This window comes from Naegleria lovaniensis (assembly GCF_003324165.1).
Source record: "Naegleria lovaniensis strain ATCC 30569 chromosome Unknown tig011, whole genome shotgun sequence".
In the NCBI taxonomy this organism is placed as follows: Eukaryota; Heterolobosea; class Eutetramitea; order Acrasida; family Naegleriidae; genus Naegleria; species Naegleria lovaniensis.
This window is the reverse complement of record NW_025407833.1, coordinates 79,985-96,996: the sequence shown is the minus strand read 5'-3', so window position 1 is coordinate 96,996 and position 17,012 is coordinate 79,985. Positions and strand designations below refer to the sequence as shown.

General features: G+C 37.8%; 6 protein-coding genes across 6 annotated transcripts; 1 reads left to right on the top strand and 5 right to left on the bottom strand.

Annotated features, from left to right (window-relative positions):
* Positions 1-36: 36 nt before the first annotated feature.
* On the bottom strand, positions 37-3,369 carry C9374_000771 (uncharacterized protein; the record flags this gene model as incomplete). Its single annotated transcript, XM_044697705.1, has 1 exon — positions 37-3,369. The coding sequence occupies one exon, from the start codon at positions 3,367-3,369 to the stop codon at positions 37-39; it is 3,333 nt and encodes a 1,110-aa protein (XP_044551913.1).
* A 196-nt stretch (positions 3,370-3,565) lies between these two features.
* Positions 3,566-5,973, bottom strand: C9374_000770 (uncharacterized protein; the record flags this gene model as incomplete). The annotated part of the gene is made up of 2 exons (XM_044697694.1): positions 3,566-5,749; positions 5,827-5,973. The coding sequence occupies 2 exons, from the start codon at positions 5,971-5,973 to the stop codon at positions 3,566-3,568; spliced, it is 2,331 nt and encodes a 776-aa protein (XP_044551912.1).
* Positions 5,974-6,059: 86 nt separating this feature from the next.
* On the bottom strand, positions 6,060-6,923 carry C9374_000769 (uncharacterized protein; the record flags this gene model as incomplete). Its single annotated transcript, XM_044697682.1, has 1 exon — positions 6,060-6,923. One exon carries the CDS (start codon positions 6,921-6,923, stop codon positions 6,060-6,062), a length of 864 nt encoding a protein of 287 aa, XP_044551911.1.
* Positions 6,924-6,975: 52 nt separating this feature from the next.
* On the bottom strand, positions 6,976-8,920 carry C9374_000768 (uncharacterized protein; the record flags this gene model as incomplete). The annotated part of the gene is made up of 5 exons (XM_044697671.1): positions 6,976-7,864; positions 7,925-8,102; positions 8,221-8,499; positions 8,613-8,768; positions 8,902-8,920. The coding sequence occupies 5 exons, from the start codon at positions 8,918-8,920 to the stop codon at positions 6,976-6,978; spliced, it is 1,521 nt and encodes a 506-aa protein (XP_044551910.1).
* Positions 8,921-9,340: 420 nt separating this feature from the next.
* Positions 9,341-14,146, top strand: C9374_000767 (uncharacterized protein; the record flags this gene model as incomplete). Its single annotated transcript, XM_044697660.1, has 1 exon — positions 9,341-14,146. One exon carries the CDS (start codon positions 9,341-9,343, stop codon positions 14,144-14,146), a length of 4,806 nt encoding a protein of 1,601 aa, XP_044551909.1.
* An 88-nt stretch (positions 14,147-14,234) lies between these two features.
* C9374_000766 (uncharacterized protein) lies at positions 14,235-16,515 on the bottom strand (the record flags this gene model as incomplete). Its single annotated transcript, XM_044697649.1, has 3 exons — positions 14,235-15,399; positions 15,553-16,289; positions 16,399-16,515. 3 exons carry the CDS (start codon positions 16,513-16,515, stop codon positions 14,235-14,237), a joined length of 2,019 nt encoding a protein of 672 aa, XP_044551908.1.
* Positions 16,516-17,012: the final 497 nt, after the last annotated feature.

Genomic DNA, 17,012 nt, shown 5'->3' with positions numbered 1-17,012 from the left:
GACAACCAGTTGTCGTTTATTTAACATCAAACGTCTTTACATTTGAAATGGACCAATACATCCCATTGTGAAAAATCCTGTTGTAGAGTTTTTCTTTGCGTCAGCAACCTTACCCAACATCATCATGAGCAACTCCTTAGAAATATCTTCCTCAGGCTCATCATCGGGTTCCACCATTTCAAAGATCCGCTCAATAATGGTTGGATAGGATTGACGCTGTTTGAAAGTGATGTGATGTCCATAAAGAGCATCATCGAATGGTTCTCCTTCATTGTAACGGTCACAATCTGGAGTCACAAAGCACAGTGGTAGTCGTTCTTCAATAAAGCGCAAAATGCAATGTTGATGGCTGCTAAGACCTAGAATTTGCCAGGTAGGATTTGCTTCATCGTCCTTTTCTTGATCGTACTTTTGGCCTTGCATTTCTGCTTTTCGTTTTCGATTTTCCTCTTCCTCTGTTTCGTTAAATAGTTTTTTCACGCGATTGGCTTCTGATCTTTCAATCTTTGAAATGACAAATTTCACACAAGTGTCTGGGAAAATATAGCAAAATCTTCGTTGCTTCTTCTCGTTGGGTGATAACGTTTTGAGTTCTGGCAAATTTGAGACTAGTTCCTGTTCTGTCATTTTAAACACTCCAACTGGTTTCATGAAAGATTTTTCTGCAATTTCTTGCATTTGTTTTTTGGATAATTTGGTCACCCCTTCGACATACAACACTGGAGAAGCATTTTGAGGAGCACATTTACAAATTCTGTCGGAGTGTCCTGTGCAGCATTTTCTGTAGAGGTCATGCTGGGAAATGTCTGAAAAATGAATGTACTTGCAATTCTTGCCATTTGGACATGCTTGTACAGAGCTATGTTTCACACATACTTCGACCTTTTTTTGAGGAGTGTGATCTACCATTTCATGAGACGTATCTTTTTTCTTTGACTTTGGTTGTGGAAGAGGAGGAAATTCGTCAGGATGTTCTTGTTGATATTTGACGTAGAATGATCGGTCATGAGAGTATGGACAAATTCCAGATCCAAATTTACACTTTCCTTTAAAATGATCCTTGCATGGTTTGTTATAGTTTTCAGAACTTGTTTTTTTCGTTGATGATAGGTTGGTATCGGTTGTTACTGTGACATTTGTTTGAGTTGTTTCAATGCTTTCCTGAGGAGATGTTGGTGTAGTATTTGAAGCGTCTCCTTTGGGTAAATTATTTTCTATAGCCTCTTGAATTTGTAACTCTCTATTGATGTTCGTTGTTGTTGCCACTGCATTGCTCGCTGCGGCTTCTTTCGCCTCGTTTAAAGCAGCCTTTTTCTTTTTCTTTGATTTTTTGGAAGATTTAGATGCAGATGGTTGTTGTGGTGGTTGTGTCGATTTTTTTGCAGTCTTACTGGCATCTAGATGAGTATCTGTGGTAGAGGTGCTTTCTAAAATACTGAAAAAATTGCTTGATGATGTCGAAGAAGCAGCAGATGGTTTCGTATCTTCAATTGTATCTGCAGTAGATTCTCCTCCTTTCTTTTTTTTCGATGTAGAAATAAATCCCTTGTTTCGATTTGAGCCAGCATCCAAACTCTTTAAATATTCCATTTCAAATTCTCGTTGCAATTTTTTAGCTAGCTCTTCGTCGAGCTTTTCTTGTTCAGTTTTCTCTGTGTCTTTGGCCGCAGTAATTGTTGGTTGTGAAGTGGTCTCTTCGTTTTTGTGTTTCTGCTTTTTAGATTGTTTAGTGGCGGACTTTGAAGGAATCTTCTCTTCTTTGAGGTTTGTGCTTGAGTTAGAAGTGGTAGGTTTTGATTGTTTTGCGATGCCTGTGTTTTTTGGTTCCTCAATATTTTTGGTTCCGTTGATGTTTTGTTGTTTTATAATTTCATCTGTTGGAGGAATGGGTGAAATTTGAGGTACATTCTGCTGAGGAGGTACAGCTGTATTAGTAGTGGATGGTTGAGATGTCAAGTGAGATTTCTCCAAATTATTTGTTTGTGTAGGTTTTGGATTTTTCTCGTCTGATGATGCAGTACTTGACTGCTTGACATTCAAAGATGACTGCTGGGAGTTATTTACAAATCCACTGTTTCCACTCATTGGAACAAATCCCATTGGTTGATTAGTGAGAATAAAAGGACCCATTCCAATATTGGGCATCATTTGTGGTCCCAAATTTGTTGGAGTTGGCATTGCATTGCTGGCGTTCATAAACATGACATTCCCAAACATGGCTTGTTGATGAAATGCATTAGGAGGAAATGCAGAACTAGTAGGTATAAAATTCATCTGTCCTCCGATATTGTTGAATGGTAGTTGTGACGTGTTTCCATTTCCAATTATTGGTATTGATGATCCCATTACTCGATTATGATATTCTGGAGTGGATGACAAAAATTGAGGCGGTGGAGGGGATGGGGTTGTAGTATTTTCATTACTGTAGCTGATGCTGTTTCCAGGAGATGTTCTCTCGGAAGTGCTCGAAGTAGAGGGAGAGGAGGCGTGTGTTAGAGGTGTGTGTTGATGTTGATTCGACAAACCTGAAGTAGAAAATAATGTAGAGGTTGATGAGCCATGTGATGTCACTGTATTCCGTCCTAAATATTGCTGTGATTGCTGTTGTGTCGAGTCCTCATAAAGCGGATTTGTGGTTCCCATGAACTTGTCGTCATCGTCTTCAGCCAATGAAAGAGTTGATGAGAGGTAAGACAGTCTTGATGATGTTGTACTATTAATTTTGCTATTTCTTGTAGTCACATTACTAGGGAATAGTGATGCATGTTGCTGCTGAAAGTTAGAGGAGTTTGAGGTTTTAAACGGATGTTGAGCAGCTGTACTTGAAAAGAATTCATTTGAAGATGATGTTTGCTGAATGGAGAAGGGAGAATAAAAGGACGAGCCCGAACCCCAGCTGTTCATTGAATTAATTGGTACTGTGCTATTATTTAATCCATCTTGAATGCTTCGACTTGTAGAAGTCTCACTGCTGATGGGATGTTGCATCAAAGGATTCGCAGTTAACGACGATCCGGGTGCTCTATTGCTCCCCTGATTCATCGGAAAGCCTTTGTTCACGTCGCTATTACTTTGATTTGAACTTGTAAATACATTATTTTGAATCCTCGTTGAAAATGATGAATTGAAATTATTACCAACACTATGTTGATGAGATCCTACTACAGGAGTATTGATACCACTCCCTATTAGTCCGAAATTGGATTTGTTGTTATTATTATTATTACTATTAAAAGCACCACTATTTCCGCCACTATTGTTGATGGAAGCGTTTGATCTGTTAAATGATGATCCACTTTGCAAACCGAACAAAGAGTTATTATCATCGTCTTCATCTCCTAACAACAGCATGGTTTGTTGATGATGCATTTGATGTTGTTGTTGTTTCGGTATGGTACCATTCCTCGCAACAAGCCTTGATGTGAGTTGCTTGTATTGTTCGGAGGACCAATAAACGGATTAAAACTATTGCCATTGTACGCGTTAAACATTTTTTTTGTAATGGTGGTTCGTAAAGAATTACGCGTAATACACAATTATTTGGGTTGTTGAGTGAAATGGACATTTATTCCAATTCATCAAAGAGATCATTGTCTCCCATTTTCTCGTCTTCAACTTCTTCTTGTACAGGTGCAGCAACAACGGCTTGAGTAAGGAAATTCTTGGCTTCTTCCTCGGTCACTTCACTTTCGTCGCTCTCGTCTTGGGTGATGAGTGAAATCTTGTTACCGACAATATAATTCTTCCAGAAATCTTCTCTCTTTCCTTTAGAATATTGTTGTTTGAGTTTTTTCATAAAATGGTTAAATAATTCTGGTTCAGATTCTCTGATACAACCTTCACGAAGAACTCGAATACAGCTCAATACTTTCTCGTAATATTGGTCTTCAATAGAGTCATTGATTAATTTAAAGACAACATTTTGCATTTCCTTAATTGCCTTGTCAACCAAATCAACATCTTTTCTGTTGAGCATGTCGTTAAAGTCTTTCGTTGGATTGGTAGTTTTAACACTATTAGCTTGCTCAGCGAATAAATTGTTAAGACCAACACGTTGTTGAATTTCATCGAACTGCTCATCTCCCATTCCGTCTTTAAGACGTTTCACGGTTTGACCAATGTGGTCTTCGGCAACCAATTCATTAGCATTTTCAACCGTAGGCTCAAGGTTATATGACTCTAGGGTAATCTCATTGTTATTTTGCATGGCAAACCAGTATTTTCTTTTTCCTAGCTTGGTGTCTTGCTCAACTTCTTTGGCAGGGAAGAGTGACTTGAATTTAACTCTCTTGTCTCTTGTCTTTCTAATTAATTTTCTGTAGAATGAGTCTTCATTCATTTCTGGATAGCAATATTTAGTAATTAGTGGATCTACTGGCGGTAATGGGTCATTTGGTTTGAGTGCTCTCGTGTGAAGACAATCATAAAAATGTTGTACAAGTGGGTTAAAGGTTTTTGTTGGTCTTAGGGCTTCCTTCTTTCCGTCTTCTCCCTCTTCGTCAGCCTCCATTAAATCCATAGAATTGATCAAATCTTCTGCAGCTTGAAGTTGTTCTTCTGTATGCTTGACAGTGCTAAATGATTTGAATGGATATGATCTTAAATCTTCAGCATAAGGAAGAGAAGTGAAATAAAAGCATTCATAATTGGCACTAATGTAGGGATAGAGAAGACCTAATTTTGGTTCTGAATCGTCACGGAATACATATGTGATGATCATGACTTGCTGCAGTTCAGAGAGTGCCCTAATAAAAGCAGAGAGAGCGGTTTGGGCAAAAGGATCATCAGGCTTTGCAATGAATGAGTAAACTTCTGCCATAAAGTGATGTCTTGGTACATTCTTTTCGTCTGTGAATCCCAGAACTGAAATACCTTTCACAGACTTGTATTTTAAAGCCTTTTCGTTCACCACGTTAAATGGAACAAAGTTTTTGCCGTATTTGTAAGCTCTAACTGTTTTTTCCTTATCAACTTGGTTGTCTGGATCATCATATTGATAGTAACATTTTTCAATATTGACTTCTCCGTCACCACCAGTATTATTTCTTCTAGAAACAAGTGACAACCTTTTTGCTGTTGGAAGAGACGTCTTTTCAGTTTTTTTGTAAACCCAGATTGGAATTTTGATGGTATCACCAATGTCCAAAACACCTCTGAATGCTGTTCTAGAGAGAACTTTCTTACTTTTGAAAAGGAGCAATGTATCAATGGCTTGTTCGATTGGAAGAACCATTCCACCTGCCGTTTGACATAAATCACAAAGGAATGACTCGTTTCTGTATTTGGGAGTATTTTTGATTGCATTGCTTGTGGAACCAACCTTGCTATCTTCGTCTTTAACACTGACACTAGTTTTGGTGAAATCAATACCAATCACGCTGACAAGAACATTATTGGTTTTTAGACCTGCAAAAATTCCATCTTTTGTGTCATCATCCACTGAAATTTCCAATCCACCAGCGTCAGTCACAACAAAAATTCTTTTCATGTATTTTTTCTTTCCACATCTCACTTTAATCATATCGGTTGCAACAATAATTGCATCCAAAAGATCTCCCTGTGCAGACATTCCAATTGTATCAATGTTTAAACTATCCACAATTTTGAAAAGATCCAATGAGACCGTATCAATTGGTTGTTCCACAGTAATGTGCTTGTATTCATCTTCGTGCTCTTCGTTCAAGTGATTTTTAGTGTGCTTGGTTCCGACTAGAATCAACCCGACTTCATCTTTTGGATTATATCTCATCTACGTAGTGTCATAAAATTGATCATCATCAAAACGTATTAACAACGGACGAACAAGAAGTAATCGGAATCACATACCTTCATTTTGATTAACAAGGAAACAGCACGTTTTGCTCTCTCAAAATCTTCCCTAGGTCGGGTTCCCAATGATTTACCCACATCAAAAATCACTACGAGAGCTTCTTTAGCAGGAGGAGGGGAAATATCGGTTTTTTGTGATGACATTTTTTTTGTTTAAAAAAACTGGCGGTTTCTACTGTTCCTTTATTTTCTTGCTTTTTGGTTTCAGCAAAATTGTTGTTGTGTTTTCTCTACATGAATAAACAATTCTTCTTGTGTGAGGTGGTACCACTGCCACGATTGTTTTGTGTAGTATGTCTATGGGAAGGAGCATGTACAGGATTTTGAGGGTTGTGAGTTCCATGCAGAATGGTCTGAATCATATCCATGTCGTCATCGTCGTATTCATTGACTAAATGTTGACGATGTTCATCATCGAGTAAACTGTCAGCTGCTTCTTGTTGTTCACGCATGTAAGTAAATACTGCTTGCTCATTGGCTGATTGATTTTCTGCGGCTTTGACATATTCAATGTGAAGAGTTTCAATTTCTCCCATGAGAGTTGAGTCCAATTCCTTTTCGAGATCTTCTCTTGTGTAAGCTTTGAAATGTTTGGCAATCAAGTGCATGCAACACTTTTTAACATTGAGAGCTTGACACATGTCTGCCACACTGCACATGGGCACCACGTTGGAAGGAGTTAAAAATCGAATAATCTTTCGTTCTGCTGCCAATTTCACAGTTTCAACATTGAATCGTGTGGCCAACTCTAATAAGGGAACACTTTGTTCTGCTGTAATACTCTCATCTGAAATTTCCTCACCTGCATAAATAAATCGCAGTAAAATTTCAAACACGTCTTTAGGTGTGTTATCGAGATGAATTACTTTTTGTGAACTTTCCATGAATTGACCGATCGAGAACATGGCTCTAAAGTATTCAGATCGGCAACAAAGAATAGCTTTGTGTGAATTGATGGAGGTATCATCATCAAAATGGAATAACACGTCGCTCATGGTTGTGAATAAGGACAATTGTTTGCAATCCTCAAGCTCTGTGGTGGAATACAAGTTGACAAGATCTCTCGAATATTCTGGATGGATCCTGAAGCGCATTTGGAAAATGTTTTCAATGGCTCATGAGTCATTTGGTGCTTCATAAAATCAATCAACAGATTCGCTTGATCTTTTTTGCCTCATCAGCATTTCCAAGTGATTGCAACAATTCAATACTCTTCTCAGTATTAAATAAATACGAGTTAAAAATGTCATCAAACTTCTTTGGATTCTTAATGTTGTTAGAAATGTTTGTGTAGAGCAAATCTAATACTTGCGATAATTGATTTCCATCTTCAATAAAATCCAAGGTTAAAATATTTTCAATTTCCGCTTTGAGTTTCTCACTGGTAGAGGTGAATTTGGCACATGAGGTTGAGAGTTGATTGGTAACATAACTTTTGAACAGCAATGCAGCAATGTAAGGACTTCTGGCGCTCAAAATGCACGAGTGACATACTTGCTCATCCCCATTACTAGCCCTTAATTTACAATCTGCAAAATAACATGTTTCATGCAACAACCGAGAATAATCAGACGTTGCAGACAATCCACATGAAATGAAAACATTATAAGCACCCATAAATACATCATTAATTGCCATAGGACTCAAAGACTCGACCATTGTTGGTTTTTGAACAAATTTGTTATGACCATGGCAACAATTGTAATGCAAATTATAACCCCAGGTTTGCAATTTTCCATCTTGTGTGAGAATGCCGAACGAACTGTATCCTGACATGACTTTCTTTACCTTGGAACTCAAATTTGATAAATCAACAAGGGTGGGTGCTTTCACAGATCCTGATACTGAAGTGAGCCCGTCTTTAATGAGACCCCAAATGTATACCTTTCCCTTATTATCGAGCGCGATGGTTTGTTTGAGGCCACAACTGACTTGAGTCCAATAATGTCCTTCACCAAGAGGGTGCTTAATTTCAACGATACATTCCTCACTAATGAAACATGAGGTCTCACCGTTTACTTGACCGTCATCATTTCTTGTTGTTCAAAGCAAATGTGAATAGTTTAGAAATTTGCGAAAAATTGTAAAAACTAACCTTCCATAACCAAATAATTTTCCAGTGGCTGTCAATGCAATGGCATGATAAGCTCCACACACAACCTGAACAAATAATTCATCATCAATTTCTTTGTTTTTGACCATGACAGGTTTGATTCGGTTGGCAAGACCCCAAGTAAAAAGCTTGCCATCTTCTGTGGCAGCAGCACTGTGTCCTGTTTTGGAAAATACATATTTGAAAAAGATTAATTATTGAACAAAATATTCATATTTTGAGACATTTCAATCGATATCGATATTAATTTGAAATATTCAATCTCAATATTAACTAACCTTCACCAGCAGAGCAATCCACTACTCGATATGAAAATAAATATTGCACAGGTTCTGGAACTCCGGTCAAAGTCGTGTGACCATGACCACAAGCAATACCAAATCCAAAAGAAAATAAGGTTCCATCATCGGTCAACGCAATGGAGTGTGTCTTTCCTGCACAAGCTTTCATGATCTTCACTCCACTCGACAGTGGCACCTCAACTGGCAACAAATAATTCAATTGATCCAAAGATTCAGGTTCTCCAATTCCTAAAGCTCCATATCTGTTTCTTCCCACTATTGTGTTTCACGTTTCAATGAAGGATGCACATCAACAGGTTACAACATGTGATCAAGTTTCCAAATTTGTTCGAATGCATTCAATGATGAGTCAAATTTTTCAAACCTACCTCCGTACAACTTTCCATGACTCGTTACAATCATGGAATGCCATAATCCCACTGAGATGTGTTTGACATTTAGCAAGGATAACGCTGTAGACTCTTTTGGTTCCTGTTGAGTCGAGAGTTGATTTAGAGACAAATTTCCGAAGCCTCCAAAGCCAACTATTGAAATAGGTGTATGTATTCAAACACATGTTGAGGATCGTTTGAGAGATGGTTTCACGATGATGTTCATGGACATTTGGAATGTTTAAAGAAGGATTTTAAAACCCTTCAGACACAGACTGACACCTACCAGAAAGAATTGTGGACATTTTTTTTGAAAGAGTTCTTTGTTCTATTTCTATTGACAAGATAAGTCAACGAGATACCCAGAACAATGCTTCCCATTGATCCTAAAAGGTTGGGAAATGTTGTCCAACAATATTTATTATGAATTGCAAGAGCTTCTTGAGCCTGAAACCCAACGTGCCTCTCCCAGAATGACAATCATGATGGAACATCTGTTTGATCACTGTTCCTGCAGAGAATAAAAATGAGCCAAAACCAGAATCACAATCCCTATTACTTTCTGAATCCCTACGTCATTGTATGGGAATTGTCTGAAGATAACTATACGGAAGATCCCAATCCAGTGTATTATGCCTCTTCGGGTGGTAGCGGTGGTGGATTGGTTGGCTCTCCGTCCATAACGTTAAATCTTTCGGGAGGTGGTTCGAGTTTAGTCGTCTACTATGAGTGGATCAAATTTGAGTGTACAACCATCATCGTCATCATCATCACCTGGAACATCATCATCATCGGTTTCGTCTTCTCAACTTACTCGGGTGAAGAGATCCATCTCATCAAATTCTTTGACCAATGTAAATTTACAACAACAACAACAACAACAATCATCCATTGTCAATGGGAAATATGCGATATGGAATCGTCAAATCAAGCGATTGTGTGTTAATAATCAACAATTTCAATCAACAGCACTTTCTACGTTACAAATACAGAAAGGAAAGCTGCAAAAGCTGTTAACCAAACCAAAGCCAACAACAGGAGGTGTATCTTCTGAACCAACAGTTCCTACCAACATGAACCTCTATATTCCAATCATTAACCAGTATCGGGTTGATTTCTACACATCAAATGATTCCAGAATCAAAGACTGTAATAGTAGACATTGGTCTGCTTGGTATCGCAATCCCTATTTTCACCTATTTATTGTGCAAGCGGAAGACTTGGACATTTACAAAAACCACATCAAGCCAAAGCTCAGAAAGTGGGTTGATTACATGATCGAAAGAGAGTACGAATATCTTATTTGTTATGTGTCAAGCTCAACATCATCAGGAGATTTATTCAAAAAATTTTCGCTCTTTGGAAAAGTCTATGACAAGTTGAAGAGTGACTTTGCTAAACCAACCCTGTCAACAGGGGCAACAACTTCTAGTGTCATTACTTCTTCAGTAGGAAGTAGAGTTATCAAACTCGGACTGCAACACGCCATGTCAGGTAATAATAAGAGCTCTCAAGATGACAGCGTGGTTTCAACAGGATCCGCTAGCGCTGCAGTAAAGGAAATGTATCAAAGAATTCATGAGGGCATTCTAAACGAGTTTTCAAGACGATGTGCCAAGTACGAGGATGAAATCAAAAAATCGGAACAAAACATGAATCTGCCTGGTTGGCAATTTTCTCAATACTTTATTCAGAAAGAAGGACTTTCTTTCCTCCTTGAACAATTTGGATTATTCGTCAACTCACTAGGAATTTACAACCAGATCCTTGGATTTGCTTCATCAGAGCGTAAATTAATTAATTATTCAAACTTTTTGAACTCATCAACCCTGAAAATTACGAATATATTGGATGATCTTTATGAAAGCTTTAGAGAAGATATGAGATCCTCAAGAATTTCTGAATTTGAATTTTTAAATTATGTATTTTCGCGACAAATGCACCTGTACTTGAAACTGAATTCTCCCGATCAAGTTGCTCGCCTTGGCGCCATTCACGTCACCTCCATGCTGAGACGACTCGAACAAGAATTACTGGGAAATACAGATAACGAAGTCAAAAAGTGGACCAATGAGCAATTATATTACTACATGTACATGCATGCATGGGCTTATTGTAGCGCGTTTTGCATCGCTGAAGAATGCAGCAAGTATTTAAATACCAATGACATGAAAGATGAAGCAAAGAGAAATCTCTACCGACTATGTGGTGACATTTATTTGTACTGCAGATATGAATTTCAGTTGTTGGGGACTGTGTTTAATGTAGACTTGTTGTGGGATAATCTTTTCGTATCAGGAGAAGGAAAGCATTTTGACCTAAGCCTCAAACATATTGATTCCACTGATGATCTTTTTGCGGGATTTCCTATCATTTCAAGCTTAGAGTATTCAAAATTGGCACTTGGTCAATCTGGACTTGTTGATGAGGAAGCGAAAGCAGTCGAATCAGAAAAATTTATTCTTCGTTACAAATCCAACTATTTACCTGCCATTATTTTAAAAACGTCTTTGCTGTCTCAAAAAGATTTTGATGATAGATTTTTAGAGATCACGACACTGGTTGCCGATTGCTACAATAATGGTTTGAGAAATCGTTTCTACCAAAAGCTGAATGGTGACATTGCTGCTATCCATTTTAGACAAGGACGATACATGGAAGCTTTAAATTATTTGCAAGGCCAATTTTCCATGTATTTGAGTGATGGCTGGTTAGGAATTGCGACGGACGTATTGATTAAGATGGCTGAATGTTCTAAACAAATGCAATCACATCAATCCTATGTCTCCTCATGTATTGACCTCATATCATCATGTTACACAACTACAGAACAAAAGAAATTCTATTGGAATGAAATGATCGAGACTCTAAATTCTTCACCCGATAATGTTATCAAGAGGTTGGACGACTCTCAAGCTTCTTTGTACTACACCTGTTTAACACAGAATGGGCAAAACGAAGCGTACTTGGAGTTGGGAAAAATGTTAAACCTGACAGTGACTATTGTCAATGAGTCTCTCATTGATGGATTTATTGCTCAAAAACTCACTCTGACATTTGCCTTAGTGGAGGAAACTTCTCACAGGCTGATCATTTCAAGAGATATTGAAAATGTTCCTATCAAAAGAGGTAAAAACATTTTTGAAATTGAAGAATTAATGCTCAAGTTAGGTACTTACAGATTGGAAAATATCAAATTAAGAATTGGAGACAAGCTAGATCTAATACTTCTTCCAAAGAAAAAGGAAGAAGAGCTTGTCTATAATAGACCGTTTGTCACCCTCTCGTCAGAAAAGACAAAACGAAAAAAAGAGCTAACATCATCAAAATCAACAAAATCCAGCAATACAGATACTGCTTCTGATGTTGGTGATCAAATGGATCAGTTGATGGATGATGAAACCTCTTCCTTCACAACCACTACCATCATTACAAAGAAAGATAGCTTGAAATCAGCTTTCCTTCTTCTCGTTCTAGATTCAAGACCGGCTCTCACAATCGAAACACTGAAAGAACAACTCTTCCTTCTCAATTCCAACCATTACTTTTCCATTACCGTTGACACTAAAACTGATCTTGTAGAAAAAGGTTACATGGCCATCCATTCTCTTTCTCCAAATTTAACAGTTTGTCCCGACAAGAAAGGATTAATCATTGTAGACAATCAGCCAGAGCAAGAAATCAACATCAATGATTGCTCCATTTTAATTCCTCAACTAGGTTACGGTCGTCGTATCACATACAAAATTCCTATTAAGGCACAAAGCTCCAGTCACACAAATATTCAATCAAAGGCACCAGAAGTGTTTAACATGAGCTTCCAAGCTAAATATGAGAAACAAGTCACCAATGAGACGTTCACACTTTCCAAAACTTTTGAAATCAACTTTTTCCAACCATTCATTTGTAAATGCCATACCACCAAGCTTGCTTCTGGTATATACATGTTGCAACTTGTGGCAACCTGTATTACACCAAAACCTCTCCAAATTTCCAAATATTCCATCATTCCTACAGATTCATTCAAGATATTGAAAGATTACAATGAGCACTTGTTCTCTCCTAGCAAACCAATGGAAGTATTTTGCGAGGATACAGTATCATTCACATTTAAAGTGGAAGTGAAAAATCTCAAATCTTATACACCTCCAACCATGGATATTACTTTTAGTATTCCAACGCAAGATGCTACTGCTTTGTATCATTATATTGTTCCATGTTTTAGCATTGAAGATGAAATTGAACCAGAATATTCTATTGACATTCGATGTTTCCCTCATTATAAGAATGAATCTCTTTCTCCAAAGCTTGACAGAGACGATGACGATGAAGAAGCCATTGAACTCATTTCTACAAAGAAATCCACAAGTTCAACCACTCAGATCGTTGTTGGTCGATCTTGTATAATGGAACTCGAAGTCGATAAATTGAACACCTATAGTAGCAATTCCACATTGGACAGTAAGGACACCATTCTCATGTTGGACATTTCTGCCAATCCAGATCATTGGGTCATCTCTGGTTCCAATAGAATTACTCTCAACCGTAATTGGACGAAACCAGTACGTGCTGAAGTGACACTCATTCCTTCATCGAGTGGTCACGTGTCACTTCCAACAGTGGATATTATTCGAAAATCAATTTCAACTGGAGCTGAAGTGAGTCTATCATCGGTCATTCAAAGATCTTACTATGGAATGGAGAATAAGGGAAGAGTATTGGTACTTCCTCCTTCCACCAAAGACGTCATGTTTGGTCCAATTTTCCCAATTAACTTCCCTAATGTGGATCTTTCATTCTTGAATATGGTGAATGTACAGAGTCCATCTTCTCTCTTTCCAACAACTAGTTCAAGCTCTTTAAATAATGGAACTTTAGAGAGTGGAGAACCATTGATCAATATTAAGCCAATTCCACTGCGCACATTTGTGAATAGTAGTAGTAATGGTAAGAAGGGAGAAAATGTCCCAACACCAAACTCGGCCACTGCCTTAATGCCTCAAGGTGGATCCTCTTCGAACAGTAGTAAGGACGATGACATTGATAATGGCTCTACATGGAACGAAGGACCACTCGGTCGACAAGCTCAAGATCTTAATGCTGTTGAGTATGAACAGTTTGTGACACCAAATATTGTCGATTCATCTTCGGACAGCAACTCTGCAACAGCAGTGATCAATCCAGTGGCTATTCCAATCTCTAAAATTGCATCACCACCTCCTCATTTAAAGACGAACGATCGATTGAAGTTATTACCAAATTCTCCAAGACCTACACCTCGAACGGCAATGATCAATATGAGACGAAGAGGAAGCAACGTTCGCCATTCACGAACCAAGTCAGAATATCTTTCATTCAATTCGGAAATGGATGACGGACCAAAAACAGAAATTCCAGCAGGCACCTCCACAGCGACACATCAACACGAAGTTCAGACCACACTTAACGCTCCTTTGAGCGAAGCTGAGCTGAATTCAGAAGGCGAGCCAGAAGCAGAAGATGTTTCCGATGAGGAAACTCCTTCGAATTAAACATTGCTGTGAAAATGCCACAATAATAATAAATTATTAATAATTGAAACATAGTCACAAATAGGAAATGCATTGTGTTTTTTATCCATTACAGCACATCGTCATCGTCTTCAATGGACAAGATGATATTTCCTGATTCATCTACAACCTCATTGATTGTGATTGGCTTTGAAGAAGAAGGAGCAAAGAAAGAAAGAATACTTGATTGTGGTGACGTCGAAGAGGATGAATTCGGAGAAGGTTTGGACTTTTTCGTCTCGCTTGATGAGCCAGAGGGTGTTGATTTCCTTTTTAGCTTGAGTTTTGTCTTTTGGTTATTAAGGGAGGGAGTGGTTGAGGCAGATGATGTTTTCGACGACAGTTGTGATGAGTTTTTCAAGTTTTTAAGGAAAGGGTTTGAAGACTTGGGTATTGGATTGAGTACAACGTCATCATCTCCTTGGCTATCAATGCAAATAGGTGAAAAATCCATAGTCATGGGCGAACTTTCCAACAGCATGGCAAATTGACTTCCATCTCTAAAATCATCGTCAACATCAATCGGTTCAATATCCAGCGATGGTACACTCCTACTCGTATTCGAGAGTGGAGTCACAGAGAGAGTCATTGGAGAATCCGAGACAGAAAGTTTTTGAGCAGAGACTCCATCCGTCGAGCTCTCTGTCACAATATCATCATCATTCATGATTTCTTCCAAATCGTCAAAATCAATATCATCAAGATCGAGAGTGGGTGTTTCTTGTTTTGAAGGCGTGCTCGAGGATGAAGGTGTGGAAACAACATCTAGACCTTCTGTGCTGATAGGTTTCACTTCTTTTTTCGCTCTGAAAAAGAGTGAAATTGGTTTCTGTTTGTCATCCCTCTTGGGAGCTTCTTTCTTTTTAGCTCTTTTTGGTGTTGAAGATTTGGATGATGAAGAAGCAACATTTTTCTCAGTGAGCACTACTTCTGGTAATGTAAATTTCACAGTGATTGGAGTATATTGAAAATCATCCGCTAACATTTCAATAATTCTTGCCTTATGATGTGGATCCTTGTAGACAGTAGGAACCAAGTTGGTAAAGTTGAAAGTTCCAACACAATCTCGCAGCTCTGTAAAACTGGAATGCTCGCTATAGGGTACTTCGATGAGTGTAATGTTGCTATTTCGAGTGGCCTTCACTGGAACCTCTGGAATGGATCCGTCGAGAGGCATGGAGGTTGGAATATCCATTTCTTTGAAACACCATGCACTGGGCTTGATGGCAATAATTCTGTACATTTGAAAATAAAGCATTGTTCATCAACAAGTGTCAAGTTTGGGTTCACATGTGAAAAATATAGATGTAGTTAGTAGATTACAAGTTTCATTCATGTGTGAATGAAGGTATTGATAAATAAATCATATCAGATCACTAATTACTTACTCGTCAACATTCTTATTGGAAGCTCGTATTTGAAAAAGTCGCTTCCATGCAATATCTTTCATATTTACAATGTGAATATTGGTTTGAGAAATGTCCATCGTAAAAATGTTCATGTAAGGTAGAGCTAGGCATTCTAGTGTCTTGTACTTTTCAAATGTTACAAATACTTTCTTCCCTGTTTTCTTACTTATTCCTTCTGCAATTCTTTCTTTTCCAATTAAATAGGTTCCAATTAAAATGAGATAAGATTTTGACTTGTTGTTCAATTTCATTGTAATGAGATCAGAAATAAAGTCAATAGCTTCCATTTGTTTTGGAAATGTATAGTATGGGTCACAATAGGTAGTGTCAATAAATATCGAGTCCAGAAACTTTTTTGGAGGTCTTGTTGAAGAGCTAGCTCCACCATTGTTTTCTTCGATCATGTCTAGAATATCATCTCTCATGTAAGGTCGTAATTCTTCACAATCCAACATTTTGGATCGATCAAAACGCATATCACCAGTATGCAAGAAAGCTTTTCCAGTTTTTTGTACTTGGAACAGAATGAGGCTACTTCCTGGACAGTGATTTGCATCCAAGAAAGTGAACTTGACGTTTTTATGTTCATACGTTTTGTTAAATTCACAAGGACGAAGATACTTGTCAGCAATGGTAAATTGTTTCTTTACCAAATTACATGTTGGAATGGTACAAAAGATTATTCCATGCGACCAAGTTTTAATAAGACCAGCATACTATTATTCCATCGTTCGTTTTCGACATGAGTGGAAATTCAAAATGGTTGTTAACCGTAGATACAATGTTTCATCAAAATTTTCATCAAATCACCACCAGTATACTTACATGGTCCGAGTGAAAGTGAGTGAGAAAGAAGGTACTATATTTATGTTTATATTTAAATCCATCCACAACAAATTCAGTACCGGGAATGATTTTAATATCCTCATCATTGGAAGCCATCGTGCGCACGATCCGAATTCTGAAATTACACTCAATAATTAGAAAATCACTCAATCCGATCGTTCTTATCAATCCGAGTATTGTGTTCAACCTTTGGATGATTTTCAAATTCTTCAGAAAACCAGATTACAAATACACCCACAGCGTTAGAGAGTAGCGATGAAAGGATGAATTTTCTTTTTTTTTTGAAATTTTTTCTGGACGGTTATGGCGGTTGAAGCTTTGAGCTGAAAAATTGTTCGTGTGAGCTCTCGAAGTGAAAAAATTGTATGAAAAACACAATTTTCAAAAAAGTTTGAAAACAATTGAACAACTTTTTGAGACTCAAGAAAAACGGTGTTCAAAAGAATGAATCAGAATATAAGATTGAAACTCCAACCAATGTATGGGAAGGAGGCAAGTTCTGTAATAAGGATTTTTTTCATTCCACCAATTTTTTTTCATACCACCAAAACGTCACCTGTCAGGGTCAATCCAAAAAGTCACTGCACCAACCA